Source organism: Salvelinus namaycush, chromosome 6 (genome assembly GCF_016432855.1).
Source record: "Salvelinus namaycush isolate Seneca chromosome 6, SaNama_1.0, whole genome shotgun sequence".
Lineage (NCBI taxonomy): Eukaryota > Metazoa > Chordata > Actinopteri > Salmoniformes > Salmonidae > Salvelinus > Salvelinus namaycush.
Window position 1 is genome coordinate 4,675,543 of NC_052312.1, and position 18,072 is coordinate 4,693,614.

Consider the following 18,072-nt stretch of genomic DNA (forward strand, 5'->3'; position numbering starts at 1 on the left):
TGTGATGCAGGAGTAATGACAAGCAAACCTGAGGAGCTTTGTGTTCACATTGTCCTAAAAAAGGGAACCGGACATTGGATTCAAGTGAACTGAACTCAGTAGGGAGTGAATTGAACTTGAGGGTCTGAGTTGCCTTGGAGTGGTCAATCTGCACACAAAAATAAGCGAACTACACCGAGTTCACAGAAATTGGCTGAAAATGACCAAGTGTGAAAATGTCCTTATTTATCTTATGTGTTACATTACACCAGAAAGACAACAGAGTTGCTGCTGTCATTCACCGAGATGTTGCTGTGGGCTTGCTGTTGGATAGCCTGTGTTGGGATTGCTGTTGGCTAGCCCGTAACCACCTTGGCCACTGAATACCCACACAGGGCAAATGTTGTGAAGTGTGTGTGTGTGTGTGTGTGTGTGTGTGTGTGTGTGTGTGTGTGTGTGTGTGTGTGTGTGTGTGTGTGTGTGTGTGTGTGTGTGTGTGTGTGTGTGTGTGTGTGTGTTTGCAGACCAAGGTGTACTGTACTGTATGTTAACAGGTCCATAGAGAGTGTTGAGAAGTTGCTGGAAGAAATGTACCTCCATGAATCATTATTCTGTTATAACAGGGTTCTACACACCTTCCTCATGCCTTCATCAGTATCACCTCATTACCAACAATATGAACTGGACTGATGCCCAGAGATACTGCAGAGAGAATTACACTGATCTGGCTACTGTAGATGACATGGAGGACCTGAACAGGCTCATTACCAGTGTCAATGATTATAAAGTAAGATACTGGATCGGACTGAAGAAGGGAGACTCCATGAAGTGGCACTGGTCTCTGGCAGACAGACGTTTCTACAGAGAGGGGGAGACTGAGTTCAGAAACTGGGACACTGGGACACCCCAACATGGTAACTGTGCTTTAATGAGTACAGCTGGTCTGTGGAACAACACCTCCTGTGATGACCAGCATCACTTCATCTGTTATGATGGTGAGTGTTTACATACGAATGATGAAGCCTGTTATAAGTGCTGGAGCTGCCATTGAGATGAAACATAGACTCATGATAGTACAACGGTTTGATTTGTTTGATCTTAGCTAGCTACATAGCCGTCTTTGTATCAAAGATAATTGTGTAGTTATTGAGGTTCGCTAGCCAGCTATTTTCGTCGTAACGTAACGTAACGTAGTCAACACTGCTAGCTAGCCAGCTAGCCAGCTAGCCACCGAATAGCAGCACTGCAGAAACGATTACATTACAACGGAACGACTTGATTAGTGTAGTGTTAGCTAGCTACATAGTTGTCTTTGCTATCTTTGTATCTAAGATAATTGTGTAGCTTAGAGTAGTTTAGAGTAATTATTCGGTTAGCTAGCCAGCTATTTTCGTCCGCCGCGCTGCCGTTCTCCTACCTAGTCAACACTGCTAGCTAACACTGCTAGCTAGCCAACTTCTACCGAATAGCAGCACTGTAGAAACTCACATTACAACTTACATTACAACGGAACGACTTGATTAGCATAGTGTTAGCTAGCTACATAGTTGTCTTTGCTGTCCTTGTATCCAAGATAATTGTGTAGTTTTGAGAAATTGTCGAGGTTACCTAGCCAGTTAGAGGTTACCTAGCCAGCTACACTTTCAAACAAAGTCAACAACGCAGCCACTGCTAGCCAGCCTACTTCACCGCCAGCAGTACTATATCATTTTAGTCAATAAGATTTTATTCTATTTTTGCAACGTAAGCTTAACTTTCTGAACATTCGAGACGTGTAGTCCACTTGTCATTCTAATCTCCTTTGCATTAGCGTAGCCTCTTCTGTAGCCTGTCAACTATGTGTCTGTCTATCCCTCTTCTCTCCTCTCTGCACAGACCATACAAACGCTTCACACCGCGTGGCCGCCGCTACCCTAACCTGGTGGTTCCAGCGCGCACGACCCACGTGGAGTTCCAGGTCTCCGGCAGCCTCTGGAACTGCCGATCTGCGGCCAACAAGGCAGAGTTCATCTCAGCCTATGCGTCCCTCCAGTCCCTCGACTTCTTGGCACTGACGGAAACATGGATTACCACTGATAACACTGCTACTCCTACTGCTCTCTCCTCGTCTGCCCACGTGTTCTCGCACACCCCGAGAGCTTCTGGTCAGCGGGGTGGTGGCACTGGGATCCTCATCTCTCCCAAGTGGACATTCTCTCTTTCTCCCCTGACCCATCTGTCTATCGCCTCCTTTGAATTCCATGCTGTCACAGTTACCAGCCCTTTCAAGCTTAACATCCTTATCATTTATCGCCCTCCAGGTTCCCTTGGAGAGTTCATCAATGAGCTTGACGCCCTGATAAGTTCCTTTCCTGAGGATGGCTCACCTCTCACAGTTCTGGGTGACTTTAACCTCCCCACGTCTACCTTTGACTCATTCCTCTCTGCCTCCTTCTTTCCACTCCTCTCCTCTTTTGACCTCACCCTCTCACCTTCCCCCCCTACTCACAAGGCAGGCAATACGCTTGACCTCATCTTTACTAGATGCTGTTCTTCCACTAATCTCATTGCAACTCCCCTCCAAGTCTCCGACCACTACCTTGTATCCTTTTCCCTCTCGCTCTCATCCAACACTTCCCACACTGCCCCTACTCGGATGGTATCGCGCCGTCCCAACCTTCGCTCTCTCTCCCCCGCTACTCTCTCCTCTTCCATCCTATCATCTCTTCCCTCTGCTCAAACCTTCTCCAGCCTATCTCCTGATTCTGCCTCCTCAACCCTCCTCTCCTCCCTCTCTGCATCCTTTGACTCTCTATGTCCCCTATCCTCTAGGCCGGCTCGGTCCTCCCCTCCTGCTCCGTGGCTCGACGACTCACTGCGAGCTCACAGAACAGGGCTCCGGGCAGCCGAGCGGTTCGCCTCCCTGCGGACCTGGCATCCTTTCACTCCCTCCTCTCTACATTCTCCTCTTCTGTCTCTGCTGCTAAAGCCACTTTCTACCACTCTAAATTCCAAGCATCTGCCTCTAACCCTAGGAAGCTCTTTGCCACCTTCTCCTCCCTCCTGAATCCTCCTCCCCCTCCTCCCCCCTCCTCCCTCTCTGCGGATGACTTCGTCAACCATTTTGAAAAGAAGGTCGACGACATCCGATCCTCGTTTGCTAAGTCAAACGACACCGCTGGTTCTGCTCACACTGCCCTACCCTGTGCTTTGACCTCTTTCTCCCCTCTCTCTCCAGATGAAATCTCGCGTCTTGTGACGGCCGGCCGCCCAACAACCTGCCCGCTTGACCCTATCCCCTCCTCTCTTCTCCAGACCATTTCCGGAGATCTTCTCCCTTACCTCACCTCGCTCATCAACTCATCCTTGACCGCTGGCTACGTCCCTTCCGTCTTCAAGAGAGCGAGAGTTGCACCCCTTCTGAAAAAACCTACACTCGATCCCTCCGATGTCAACAACTACAGACCAGTATCCCTTCTTTCTTTTCTCTCCAAAACTCTTGAACGTGCCGTCCTTGGCCAGCTCTCCTGCTATCTCTCTCAGAATGACCTTCTTGATCCAAATCAGTCAGGTTTCAAGACTAGTCATTCAACTGAGACTGCTCTTCTCTGTGTCACGGAGGCGCTCCGCACTGCTAAAGCTAACTCTCTCTCCTCTGCTCTCATCCTTCTAGACCTATCGGCTGCCTTTGATACTGTGAACCATCAGATCCTCCTCTCCACCCTCTCCGAGCTGGGCATCTCCGGCGCGGCCCACGCTTGGATTGCGTCCTACCTGACAGGTCGCTCCTACCAGGTGGCGTGGCGAGAATCTGTCTCCGCACCACGTGCTCTCACCACTGGTGTCCCCCAGGGCTCTGTTCTAGGCCCTCTCCTATTCTCGCTATACACCAAGTCACTTGGCTCTGTCATATCCTCACATGGTCTCTCCTATCATTGCTATGCAGACGACACACAATTAATCTTCTCCTTTCCCCCCTCTGATAACCAGGTGGCGAATCGCATCTCTGCATGTCTGGCAGACATATCAGTGTGGATGACGGATCACCACCTCAAGCTGAACCTCGGCAAGACGGAGCTGCTCTTCCTCCCGGGGAAGAACTGCCCGTTCCATGATCTCGCCATCACGGTTGACAACTCCATTGTGTCCTCCTCCCAGAGTGCTAAGAACCTTGGCGTGATCCTGGACAACACCCTGTCGTTCTCAACTCACATCAAGGCGGTGACCCGTTCCTGTAGGTTCATGCTCTACAACATTCGCAGAGTACGACCCTGCCTCACACAGGAAGCAGCGCAGGTCCTAATCCAGGCACTTGTCATCTCCCGTCTGGACTACTGCAACTCGCTGTTGGCTGGGCTCCCTGCCTGTGCTATTAAACCCCTACAACTCATCCAGAACGCCGCAGCCCGTCTGGTGTTCAACCTTCCCAAGTTCTCTCACGTCACCCCGCTCCTCCGCTCTCTCCACTGGCTTCCAGTTGAAGCTCGCATCCGCTACAAGACCATGGTGCTTGCCTACGGAGCTGTGAGGGGAACGGCACCTCCGTACCTTCAGGCTCTGATCAGGCCCTACACCCAAACAAGGGCACTGCGTTCATCCACCTCTGGCCTGCTCGCCTCCCTACCTCTGAGGAAGTACAGTTCCCGCTCAGCCCAGTCAAAACTGTTCGCTGCTCTGGCACCCCAATGGTGGAACAAACTCCCTCACGACGCCAGGTCAGCGGAGTCAATCACCACCTTCCGGAGACACCTGAAACCCCACCTCTTTAAAGAATACCTAGGATAGGATAAAGTAATCCTTCTAACCCCCCCCTCCCCCTTAAAAGAGTTAGATGCACTATTGTAAAGTGGCTGTTCCACTGGATATCATAAGGTGAATGCACCAATTTGTAAGTCGCTCTGGATAAGAGCGTCTGCTAAATGACTTAAATGTAAATGTAATGATAGCTTTAAGTTGTTAATCAGTTATTGATCTGTTATCAAATCAATGACAACATGTACTATAGATGATCAGTAGATGATATTTCACTGGATATTTGTATTGATTATTAAATTTGACTTTTGCAGGAAAACAAGACACCAACCTAACATACGTCTTAATTCAGGAGAACAAGACCTGGATAGATGCTCAGAGTTACTGCAGACAGCATCACATAGACCTGGTCAGTGTGAAGAACCAGACTGAGAACACAGAGATAAAGAAGAAGATATCACTGAGGGGACTTCCTGTGTGGATCGGTCTGTTTCAAGACTCCTGGAGATGGTCAGACCAGAGTGACTCCTCATTCAGAAACTGGTGGCCAGGATATCCTACAAAAGATCAGAGATACAACTGCACTGTGGTGTCTTATGATCTTTATTTTCATGAATATTTTTTTTATTATGATGATAATTATTCTTATCTTAAATGGAGAAATCTGCCCTGTGACGTCCGCAATCCTTTCATCTGCTATGGTAAATTACCATATTCTCCTCCAGATACTATGAGGACAGGAGAACTCTAACGTTGCCCCATGATTCACTTCTGTCATTGTTGGATTGTATTCTCTTGTAGGCCCAGCTGTGGAGACGTCTGAGAAACCCCAACTGAAGAGACAGGTAGTGAGAATGAAAGTGACCCCAAAGGATCAAAATCTGAACCTCAGTGATCCTGCTGTTCAGGACTCCATCTTACAACAGGTGAGTTTCACCCTGATCATGAAGAACCAACTCAGTAATGATACAAATTGTAGAGACCTCTTCTCTGTTCTGGGTCCTAGTCTGTTGTGGATGAACTCCTCTCTGGTCTGGGTCCTAGTCTGTTGTGGATGACCTCCTCTCTGGTCTGGGTCTGTAACGGCTTTCCTCCATCTCTTCATCCGAAGAGGAGTAGCAAGGATTGGAACAAAGTGCAGCGCGGCTAGTGTTCAACATGTTTAATAAAGAACAAGTGAAAACACTACAAACAACATACAAAATAACAAAATGTGCAAAAACCGAGACAGACCTATCTGGTGCAGACAATCACAGAGACAGGAAACAAACACCCACAAAATCCCAACACAAAACAAGCCTCCTATATATGATTCTCAATCAGGGACAACGATTACCATCTGTGATTGAGAACCATATTAGGCTGGACATAGAAACAGACAAACTAGACACACAACATAGAATTCCCACCCAGCTCACGTCCTGACCAACTAAACACATACAAAACAACAGAAAACAGGTCAGGAACGTGACAGAACCCCCCCCTCAAGGTGCGAACTCCGGGCGCACCCCTAAAACTCAAGGGGAGGGTCTGGGTGGGCATCTGTCCGCGGTGGCTGCTCCGGCGCAGGACGAGGACACCACTCCACCACTGTCTTTGTCCCCCTCCTTAGCGTCCTTTGAGTGGCGACCCTCGCCCACGACCTTGGCCTAAGAATCCTCCCCAAGGCCCCCACATGATTTTGGAGGTAGCTCAGGACAGAGAGGTAGCTCAGGACAGAGAGGTAGCTCAGGACAGAGAGGTAGCTCAGGACAGAGAGGTAGCTCAGGACAGAGAAGTAGCTCAGGACAGAGAGGCAACTCCGGACTGTAGGGCAGCTCCTGACTGTAGGGCAGCTCCTGACTGTAGGGCAGCTCCTGACTGTAGGGCAGCTCATGACTGTAGGGCAGCTCATGACTGTAGGGCAGCTCATGACTGTAGGGCAGCTCATGACTGTAGGGCAGCTCATGGCTGGCTGACGGCTCTGGACGCTCATGGCTGGCTGACGGCTCCGGCAGATCCTGTCTGGTTGGCGGCTCTGGCAGATCCTGTCTGGTTGGCGGCTCTGGCAGATCCTGTCTGGTTGGCGGCTCTGGCAGATCCTGTCTGGTTGGCGGCCCTGGCAGATCCTGACTGACGAATGGCTCTAGCGGCTCCTGACTGACGAACGGCTCTGACGGCTCGGGACAGACGGGCGGCTCTAACGGCTCGGGACAGACGGATGGCTCAGACGGCGCTGGGGAGACGGATGGCTCAGATGGCGCTGGGGAGACGGATGGCTCAGATGGCGCTGGGGAGACGGATGGCTCAGATGGCGCTGGGGAGACGGATGGCTCAGATGGCGCTGGGGAGACGGATGGCTCCGATGGCGCTTGGCAGACGGCCAGCTCAGACGGCGTTGGGCAGACGGACAGTTCAGACGGCGTTGGGCAGACGGACAGTTCAGACGGCGTTGAGCAGACGGGCAGTTCAGGCGCCGCTGGGCAGACGGGCAGTTCAGGCACCGCTGGGCAGACGGCAGACTCTGGCCGGCTGAGACGCACTATAGGCCTGATGCGTGGTGCCGGAACTGGAGGTACCGGGCTGAGGGCACGCACCTCAGGGCGAGTGCGGGGAGCAGGAACAGGGCACACTGGACTCTCGAGGCGCACTATAGGCCTGGTGCGTGGTACCGGAACTGGAGGTACCGGGCTGAGGGCACGCACCTCAGGGCGAGTGCGGGGAGAAGGAACAGTGCGTACAGGGCTCTGGAGACGCACAGGAGGCTTGGTGCGTGGTGCCGGAACTGGAGGCACTGAGCTGGAGACACGCACCATAGGAAGAGTGCGTGGAGGAGGAACAGGGCTCTGGAAACGCACTGGAAGCCTGGTGCGTGGTGTAGGCACTGGTGGTACTGGGCTGGGGCGGGGAGGTAGCGCCGGAAATACCGGACCGTGCAGGCGTACTGGCTCCCTTGAGCATTGAGCCTGCCCAACCTTACCTGGTTGAATACTCCCCGTCGCCCGACCAGTGCGGGGAGGTGGAATAACCCGCACCGGGCTATGTAGGCGAACCGGGGACACCATGCGTAAGGCTGGTGCCATGTAAGCCGGCCCAAGGAGACGTACTGGTGGCCAGATATGTAGAGCCGGCTTCATGGCACTTGGCTCAATGCTCAATCTAGCCCTACCAGTGCGGGGAGGTGGAATAACCCGCACCGGGCTATGCACACGTACAGGAGACACCGTGCGCTCTACTGCGTAACACGGTGTCTGCCCGTACTCCCGCTCTCCACGGTTAGCCTGGGAAGTGGGCGCAGGTCTCCTACCTGCCCTTGGCCCACTACCTCTTAGCCCCCCCCCAATACATTTTTGGGGTTTCTTCTCGGGCTTCCTTGCTAGCCGCGTACCTTCATAGCTTCGGTTCCTTTCTCCGGTAGCCTCTGCTCTCCTCAATGCCTCCAGCTGTTCCCATGGGAGGCGATCCTTTCCAGCCAGGATCTCCTCCCATGTGTAGCAACCCTTGCCGTTTAAGACATCTTCCCATGTCCATTCCTCTGTCTGTCTCTGCTGCTGTCGCTGCCCGTTGCCACGCTGCTTGGTCCGGGTTTGGTGGGTGTTTCTGTAACGACTTTCCTCCATCTCTTCATCCGAAGAGGAGTAGCAAGGATTGGACCAAAGTGCAGCGCGGCTAGTGTTCAACATGTTTAATAAAGAACAAGTGAAAACACTACAAACAACATACAAAATAACAAAATGTGCAAAAACCGAGACAGACCTATCTGGTGCAGACAATCACAGAGACAGGAAACAAACACCCACAAAATCCCAACACAAAACAAGCCTCCTATATATGATTCTCAATCAGGGACAACGATTACCATCTGCCTCTGATTGAGAACCATATTAGGCTGGACATAGAAACAGACAAACTAGACACACAACATAGAATTCCCACCCAGCTCACATCCTGACCAACTAAACACATACAAAACAACAGAAAACAGGTCAGGAACGTGACAGGGTCCTAGTCTGTTGTGGATGACCTCCTCTCTGGTCTGGGTCCTAGTCTGTTGTGGATGACCTCTTGTCTGGTCTGGGTCCTAGTCTGTTGTGGATGACCTCTTGTCTGGTCTTGGTCCTAGTCTGTTGTGGATGACCTCCTCTCATCTGGGTCTTAGTTTGTTGTGAATGACCTCTTGTCTGGTCTGGGTCCTAGTCTGTTGTGGATGACCTCCTCTCTGGTCTGCGTCCTAGTCTGTTGTGGATGACCTCCTCTCTGGTCTGGGTCCTAGTCTGTTGTGGATGACCTTCTCTCTGGTCTGGGATCTAGTCTGTTGTGGATGACCTCCTCTCTGGTCTGGGTCCTTGTCTGTTTGTGGACGACCTTCTATCCTGGCCGTGACCCCACTCTCCAAGGGTGTCTCAGAGACATTGGGATATCCAAAAACACATGACTAATACAGAGTGAAATATTAAAATCAAATCAAATCTTATTTTTCACAAACACATGGTTAGCAGATGCTATTGGTTACGTACACATGGTTAGCAGTTATTGCGAGTGTGTGAAATGCTTGTGCTTCTAGTTCCGACAGTGCAACAATATCTAACAACTAATCTAACAATTCCACAACAACTACCTAATACACACAAATCTAATTAAAGGGATGGAATAAGAATATGTACATATAAATATATGGATGGGCCATGACCAACCGGTATAGATGAGATGCAATAGATGGTATAAAAGTGTGGGTCTCTGTGTGTCTTTGTGTTTCTCCAGATAAGGAACAAGTTGAAGGAGCAGGGGTTACCTGCAGACATCAAAGTGACATGGAAAAAGCAGCCTGATGGGAAGGTCTTCCACAAGGAGGAAGAGGGGTCTCCCAAGAAAGAAGAGGAGGAGAAGAAGATGAAGAGGATGATGACAAAGAGAGAACTCTAGTTATGTAAAATGTTCTCTTTACATTTCTCTTTTTTATTTACATTAATAATCTGTACTGGGATGTATTTTCTCGCCCTAATTAAATGTGTTTTATTAAGTAAATTGTTTAATTATAAACATTAATAGTGTTTTATCATGATATGTTTTTCTCTATAATTTTCTTGACTTGGTTGTTTTATTACAGGGTGTGTTCTCAAGATAGACTTTTCACACATCATGTCTGTAAATGAGTTATCTGTAGTTATGTTGATATACAGTGCTGTGAAAAGGTATATCCTCTGTCTTATGTTCAAAAGCTTTCATTGTGTTTTCATTGTGTTTAAAGTCAGGCAGTGTGTGACCATAGGAATCCTGTTCAGTGCATCCTGTTTCTTGACTTTAATTTAACACTTTATTTATTCCCCATTTGAAGGTTCCATTGTCGAATAATCAACAATGTGTTCTAACCCTTGTTGGCTCTCTGGAGACGTTATGTTGAGGTTTTTCACCAATACCCACTTCCAATACTTTAGAAACCTAACCTAACAATCACTGATTGTTCCTGTCTCTGAACAGGTGATAACCCTCTATGTGGGGAGCATTACCTTCACCTGTCCTGTCACATCATATCAGTAAAGGAGAAATACAGTTTGCATTGGTAAAGTGTTGCAACCTTGAAATGCATTAATTTTAATCATATATCCGTTACATTTCACTTCGATGGAAACGTTGTTGTATCTCACCCTGCTAATCTCAGGTCAGTTTACTGTGTGTGTGTCCCAGCTAATCGGCTCCATATTATCCCCAAGACATTGGCCCAGTGCTGCCCAGTGCTGGCAGCTCATATCTGGTGAGGACAGCCTTCACTGTTCCTGAAATAAGCCCACTCTTTGGATCTGCTGTCCGTATTGGGCCCATTTGGTCCCCAAAATTATGTTGATGACCACCTTATGGCAACTTATCAGTTATATCTCTTATGTATAGGTATTTATTTATACACTGCTCAAAAAAATAAAGGGAACACTTAAACAACACAATGTAACTCCAAGTCAATCACACTTCTGTGAAATCAAACTGTCCACTTACGAAGCAACACTGATAGACAATAAATTTCACATGCTGTTGTGCAAATGGAATAGACAACAGGTGGAAATTATAGGCAATTAGCAAGACACCCCCAATAAAGGAGTGGTTCTGCAGGTGGTGACCACAGACCACTTCTCATTCCTATGCTTCCTGGCTGATGTTTTGGTCACTTTTGAATGCTGGCAGTGGTTTCACTCTAGTGGTAGCATGAGACGGAGTCTACAACCCACACAAGTGACTCAGGTAGTGCAGCTCATCCAGGATGGCACATCAATGCGAGCTGTGGCAAGAAGGTTTGCTGTGTCTGTCAGCGTAGTGTCCAGAGCATGGAGGCGCTACCAGGAGACAGGCCAGTACATCAGGAGACGTGGAGGAGGCCGTAGGAGGGCAACAACCCAGCAGCAGGACCGCTACCTCCGCCTTTGTGCAAGGAGGAGCAGGAGGAGCACTGCCAGAGCCCTGCAAAATGACCTCCAGCAGGCCACAAATGTGCATGTGTCTGCTCAAACGGTCAGAAACAGACTCTATGAGGGTGGTATGAGGGCCCGACGTCCACAGGTGGGGGTTGTGCTTACAGCCCAACACCGTGCAGGACGTTTGGCATTTGCCAGAGAACACCAAGATTGGCAAATTCGCCACTGGCGCCCTGTGCTCTTCACAGATGAAAGCAGGTTCACATTGAGCACATGTGACAGACGTGATAGAGTCTGGAGACGCCGTGGAGAATGTTCTGCTGCCTGCAACATCCTCCAGCATGACCGGTTTGGCGGTGGGTCAGTCATGGTGTGGGGTGGCATATCTTTGGGGGGCCGCACAGCCCTCCATGTGCTCGCCAGAGGTAGCCTGACTGCCATTAGGTACCGAGATGAGATCCTCAGACCCCTTGTGAGACCATATGCTGGTGCGGTTGGCCCTGGGTTCCTCCTAATGCAAGACAATGCTAGACCTCATGTGGCTGGAGTGTGTCAGCAGTTCCTGCAAGAGGAAGGCATTGATGCTATGGATTGGCCCGCCCGTTCCCCAGACCTGAATCCAATTGAGCACATCTGGGACATCATGTCTCGCTCCATCCACCAACGCCACGTTGCACCACAGACTGTCCAGGAGTTGGCGGATGCTTTAGTCCAGGTCTGGGAGGAGATCCCTCAGGAGACCATCCGCCACCTCATCTGGAGCATGCCCAGGCGTTGTAGGGAGGTCATACAGGCACGTGGAGGCCACACACACTACTGAGCCTCATTTTGACTTGTTTTAAGGACATTACATCAAAGTTGGATCAGCCTGTAGTGTGGTTTTCCACTTTAATTTTGAGTGTGACTCCAAATCCAGACCTCCATGGGTTGATAAATTTGATTTCCATTGATAACTTTTGTGTGATTTTGTTGTCAGCACATTCAACTATGTATAGAAAAAAGTATTTAATAAGAATATTTCATTCATTCAGATCTAGGATGTGTTATTTTAGTGTTCCCTTTTTTTTTGAGCAGTGTGTATCATTTATTTAGTACAAGTTAAATCAAATATTGCTAAATTAATGAATAAATTGTAATATTTATGAGCCTTAATTTCTGTTAGGTGTTTTCACATATTTGGGGTGGCAGGTAGCCTAATGGTTAGAACATTGGGCCAGTAGCCAAAAGGTTGGTGGATTGAATCCCCGAGCTGAGAAGGTCATAATCTGTCGTTCTGCCCCTGAACAAGGTAGTTAACTCCCTGGTTCTAAGGCCATCATTGTAAATATGAAATTGTTCTTAACTGGCTTGCCATGTTATATAAAGATAAAACAAATATTGTCCTGTTTAAAATAACTGATCTCAGTCCTGTTTAAAGTGAACTGTGGTAAAAAAGAGAGCAACATAACTCTGTTCTCTTTGTATTCACTCTGTCTCTGGATTTGAATGATAACTCAACTCTTTGCTAGTTCACGTCACCTATTTTGTGGACAGAGTCCTCTTTGCTTCACACTTCTATGTTTAGAAAGGAATCAAGATCTTTTTCCAACATTCACTCAATGCACCCTGGGATTTTACAAAGACATTCAATCAGAATGTGTTATCGGACAGCTAGATAAACATACTTACATTTTGGAAGAGAATAGATATAGACATAATAATTGTAATCAGAAGATACTATTAACATGTACTGTACTTTTTATTGCTAATATAATAAATATAATAACTGAATAACTGCAGAATAAATAATGGTTTAATTAAAAACTGTACACCCAAGGTAGCGTACTGTCACTTTAAGAGCTTGAATTGATGCTGTACCCTATTCTCACATGATCTACCTGATATGATGATGACAGGAGAACTCTAAAGTTGCCCAATGATTCATTACTGTCATTGTGGGATTGCATTCTCTTGTAGGCCCAGCTGTGGAGACCCCTGAGAAACGCCAACTGAAGAGCCGGTGAGAGTGAAGATGACCCCAAAGGATCAAAATCTGAACCTCAGTGACCCTGCAGACCTCTTCTCTGGTCTGGGTCCTAGTCTGTTGTGAATGATCTCCTCTCTGGTCTGGGTCCTAGTCTGTTGTAGATGACCTCCTAGTCTGTTGTGGATGACCTCCTCTCTGGTCTGGGTCCAAGTCTGTTGTGGATGTCCTCTTCTCTGACCTTGGTCCTAGTCTGTTGTGGATGACCTCCTCTCTGGTCTGGTCCTAGTCTGTTGTGGATGACCTCCTAGTCTGTTGTGGATGACCTCCTCTCTGATCTGGGCCCTAGTCTGTTGTGGATGACCTCCTCTCTGGTATAGGTCCTAGTCTGTTGTGGATGACCTCCTAGTCTGTTGTGGATGACCTCCTCTCTTGTATAGGTCCTAGTCTGTTGTGGATGACCTCCTCTCTGATCTGGGTCCTAGTCTGTTGTGGATGACCTCCTTGCTGATCTGGGTCCTAGTCTGTTGTGGATGACCTTCTCTCATGGCCATTACCCCGCTCTCCGAGGGTTCTCAGGGAGAGTGGGTGTTCAATTCACACATGTGTATTAAAACACACTTTTACATATGTGAAATAGGTCAAATATAAGCCTCGTCTCCTCATAGAGTCAAAGGTTTGAAGTGAAGAACGTCTCAGTATAGCAGGAAGGAATGGTAGTTGTAGATCTTCAGAATGACTAGTACAGAGTGAAATATTGTGGGTTTCTGTATGTTTGTTTCTCCAGATAAGGAACAAGCTGAAGGAGCAGGGGTTACCTGCAGACACCAAAGTGATGTGGAAAAAGCAGAAAGATGGTAAAGTCTTCCACAAGGAGGAAGAGGGGTCTCCCAAGAAAGAAGAGGGGGAGATGAAGATGATGATGAAGAAGAGGAAGAAGAGGATGACGATAAAGAGAGAACTCGTATTATGTTAAATGTTCTCCTTACATTTCTATTTTTATTCAGATTAATAATCTGTACTGGTCTAGATTGTCTCTGTTTAACTGAAACAGGTCTTTATCTGAGATACTTTCAATTGTTTTATCATGTATTATTATTGTTTTTTCAAACTTTAATATTATTTTTTAGAGTATATATTAATTTTGTTTTATCATATATTAATATTCTTTTTTACAGTATATATTAATATTGTTTGATCATATATCAATAATGTTTGATCATATATTAATATTATTTTTTGCAGTATATATTAATATTGTTTTATCATATATTAACATTCTTTATTACAGTATATATTATTGTTTTATCATATATTCATATTCTTTATTACAATATATATTAATATTGTATTATCATATATTAATAATGTTTTATCATATATTAATATTGTTTTATATATGAATATTATTTTATCATATACAATATTATTTTTATCATATATAATATATGTTTATTATAGGATGTAATCATATAGTACATATCTTTAAAATTGTGATTTTTTTTATCTCTTTTGTTTGTTTATATATTAGAACACCGTTTTTCTTCAACTGTAGACTTGATGGCACATTTGGAATGTTAACGACATGAATTCAGGTATTTGCAAAACACGCCTCCAAATATTCAAATTAGCCCTTCCTCTACATTACATTTACATTTACATTTAAGTCATTTAGCAGACGCTCTTATCCAGAGCGACTTACAAATTGGACACATTATGAAGCAGCTGGGCTTGGTGTGGGGTAACCTGTGTTGGGCTTGGTGTGGGCTAGGCATGGGGTAACCTGTTGGGCTTGGTGTGGGGTAACCTGTGTTGGGCTTGGTGTGGGCTAACTTGTGTTGGGCTTGGTGTGGGCTAACCTGTGTTGAGCTTGGTGTGGGCTAAACTGTGTTGGGCTTGGTGTGGGGTAACCTGTGTTGGGCTTGGTGTGGGGTAACCTGTGTTGGGCTTGGGGTGGGGTAACCTGTGTTGGGCTTGGTGTGGGGTAACCTGTGTTGGGCTTGGTGTGGGGTAACCTGTGTTGGGCTTGGTGTGGGGTAACCTGTGTTGGGCTTGGTGTGGGGTAACCTGTGTGTGGCTTGGTGTGGGGTAACCTGTGTTGGGCTTGGTGTGGTGTAACCTGTGTTGGTTTGGTGTGGGCTAGCCTGTGTTTGGCTGATGTGGGCTAGCCTGTGTTTGGCTGGTGTGGGCTAGCCTGTGTTGGGCTGGTGTGGGCTAACCAGTGCTGGGTTTGTTGTGGGCTAACCTGTGCTGGACTTGCTGTGGGATAGCCTGTGTTGGGCTGGTGTGGGCTAGCCTGTGTATGGCTGATGTGGGCTAGCCTGTAATGGGCTGCTGTGGGCTATCCATGGTTGGGCTTTGTGTGGGCTAACCTATGCTGGGCTTGCTGTGGGCTAGCCTGCATTGGGCTTAGTCTGGGCTAACCTGTGTTTGGCTGGTGTGGGCTAGCCTTTGCTGGGCTTGGTGTGGGCTAGCTTCTGTTGGTCTGATGTGTCTAGCCTGTGTTGGGCTGGTGGGGGGCTTAGTGTGGGATAGCCTGTGTTGGGCTTTGTGTGGGCTAACCCCTGACCACCTTGCCCACCAAATACCCAGATGAGGCCAATGGGGTCATGTTTGCTGGGTAGGATCAAATCAAATCCATTTGTATTTCTCTCTCTCTTGTGAGAGAGAGGTTTCTGTTCCTCCTTAAATGATTTGGTTTCTGTAAATGGCATGGGATCAGGAATAGAGTTTTCATTTTCATCCCAAACCAGACGGGCTCAGGCCGGGCAGGGCCTGAATTTCTGAGTATTGAATGGGGACGGTTTTGAGCTTGAACAAAGAACAGGGCAATGCTACAGTATGCGTGTCACTAAAGCCACATGTTAGCATACAGTAGCCTAGCATACGCAAATCACAAACAAAGAAGCCTTCCACCACCTTCCATGTTACGTCACAACCACAGTACAATGCCACCTTCTGTAGACATCCTCTGTGTAGATGCAAGGAGTCACTAGGCTCTCTGGTGAGAGAGAGGTGTCCGTTCTCACCTTAAATTATTTATTTTCTGTAAATGGCAAGGAATCATGAATAAATGCCACCTTCCCAGTTGCCCATGGTAAAATAAAGCACATTGGATTGAAAAAAAAAAGTTGACACGAATAAGACTTTTACGGAGGATTTAGGGGATGTCGTGGAAGTTTTTAATGTATTAGCACACAAGTGATTGTCTTGTTAGTTTTGGTTGATTTCCAACATGGTGGCTCACTGTCTGGATTGGAACTGTGTGGAAAGAGTCTTTTCCCTCTCCTTAGAAAAACCTCATAGACACTCACATGCACACGCACACACACACACAGGAAGGCTTACAGGCTTCTACTTGTGTGATGGTGGCTAACACATCTGATTGGCTGTCTGATTGGTATTATGTCTGATCCTGTTTTTATGTTCCTTCGGTGCATGTCATTTCCTGCTCTCCAGTCAAACCACAAAGCAACTCTCAAAGCACTAAGGAATCCCCTTCAATTCCAATAGTGACACCATTTAGGTGATTTAGGGCCCTAAGCATTGACCCCATGAGACCCTGCTCATCTCACTCCTACCTGCCTCACAACCTCCCCATGTTCAGCAACAGACGTGTAAAAACCACAAACAAAGGGATGGAGGATTTGATACGATGCTATTGATATAGCTTTTATAGTCATTCTTTACAAAGTAGCAGGTTTTATCAAAAGGAATTGAACATAGAAAGTAGAACTATCTCTCTCTCTTTCTATCCATATGCTGTATTGTCCTTCAAACTTTATGCAAACTATTTTGACCTCAATGGAAGAGATCATGGTAATAGAAACCTGACAGGACCTATTTAACATCACGGACAGCGATGCTCACCACTAAAGGGACTGTTTGCCTAACAACAACAACATAGACAGAGTTCAGGCTATTTGTTATGCTTAGCAAAAGAGACACACGGACACACACACACAGTTATGTATTGCTATCCTTGTGGGGACCAAATAACTGATTCCCGTCCAAAATCCTATTCTCCCCAAACCCTAAATCTAACCCTACATTTTAACAGTAACCCTAAACCTAATAGTAACCTCTAAACTGAATCCTAAACCCATAACCCTAAAACTATACCTAACCCTAACTCCTAACCCTAAACCTAACCGTAAACCCTAAACCTAACCGTAACCCCTAACCCTAACCTTAATCCTAACCCTAACTCCTAACCTAACCTGGACCTTAATGCTAACCCTAACTCCTAACCTAACCTGGACCTTAATGCTAACCCTAACCCCTAACCCTAAACCTAACCGTAACCCCTAACCCTAACCTTAATCCTAACCCTAACTCCTAACCTAACCTGGACCTTAATCCTAACCCTAACCCTTAACCCTAAACATAACTTTAATCCTAACCCTAACTATTAACCCTAAACCTAACCTTAACCCTAACTATTAACCCTAAACCTAACCCTAACCCTAACTATTAACCCTAACCCTAGCTGGTCAGGCGTGCTATGATATTTACCGCCGGGTTATGATATTTACCGCCGGGTTATGTTATTTACCGCTGGGTTATGTTATTTACCGCTGGGTTATGATATTTACCGCTGGGTTATGTTATTTACCGCCGGGTTATGATATTTACCGCCGGGTTATGCTATTTACCGCCGGGTTATGTTATTTACCGCTGGGTTATGCTATTTACCGCCGGGTTATGCTATTTACCGCCGGGTTATGATATTTACCGCCGGGTTATGCTATTTACCGCTGGGTTATGTTATTTACCGCCGGGTTATGTTATTTACCGCTGGGTTATGCTATTTACCGCTGGGTTATGCTATTTACCGCTGGGTTATGATATTTACCGCTGGGTTATGCTATTTACCGCCGGGTTATGTTATTTACCGCTGGGTTATGCTATTTACCGCCGGGTTATGCTATTTACCGCCGGGTTATGTTATTTACCGCTGGGTTATGCTATTTACCGCTGGGTTATGCTATTTACCGCCGGGTTATGTTATTTACCGCC

At 47.0% G+C, this 18,072-nt stretch overlaps 1 protein-coding gene across 1 annotated transcript; it reads left to right on the top strand.

Annotated features, from left to right (window-relative positions):
- Positions 1 to 721: 721 nt before the first annotated feature.
- On the top strand, positions 722 to 9,848 carry LOC120049459 (macrophage mannose receptor 1-like). The gene is made up of 5 exons (XM_038995724.1): positions 722 to 974; positions 4,629 to 4,673; positions 5,025 to 5,411; positions 5,512 to 5,636; positions 9,451 to 9,848. The coding sequence occupies exons 1-5, from the start codon at positions 722 to 724 to the stop codon at positions 9,610 to 9,612; spliced, it is 972 nt and encodes a 323-aa protein (XP_038851652.1). The 3' UTR covers positions 9,613 to 9,848.
- The last annotated feature ends 8,224 nt before the right edge of the window (positions 9,849 to 18,072 follow it).

Bases quoted from the DNA above. Each gene is read 5' to 3' on its own strand.
- LOC120049459 (XM_038995724.1), top strand. From the start codon at position 722: ATGGAGGACCTGAACAGGCTCATTACCAGTGTCAATGATTATAAAGTA. The intron at 975-4,628 runs GTGAGTGTTTAC...AAAACTGTTCGC, and splicing joins TCACTTCATCTGTTATGATG to TGCTCTGGCACCCCAATGGT. The intron at 4,674-5,024 runs GTCAGCGGAGTC...TGACTTTTGCAG, and splicing joins AAACTCCCTCACGACGCCAG to GAAAACAAGACACCAACCTA.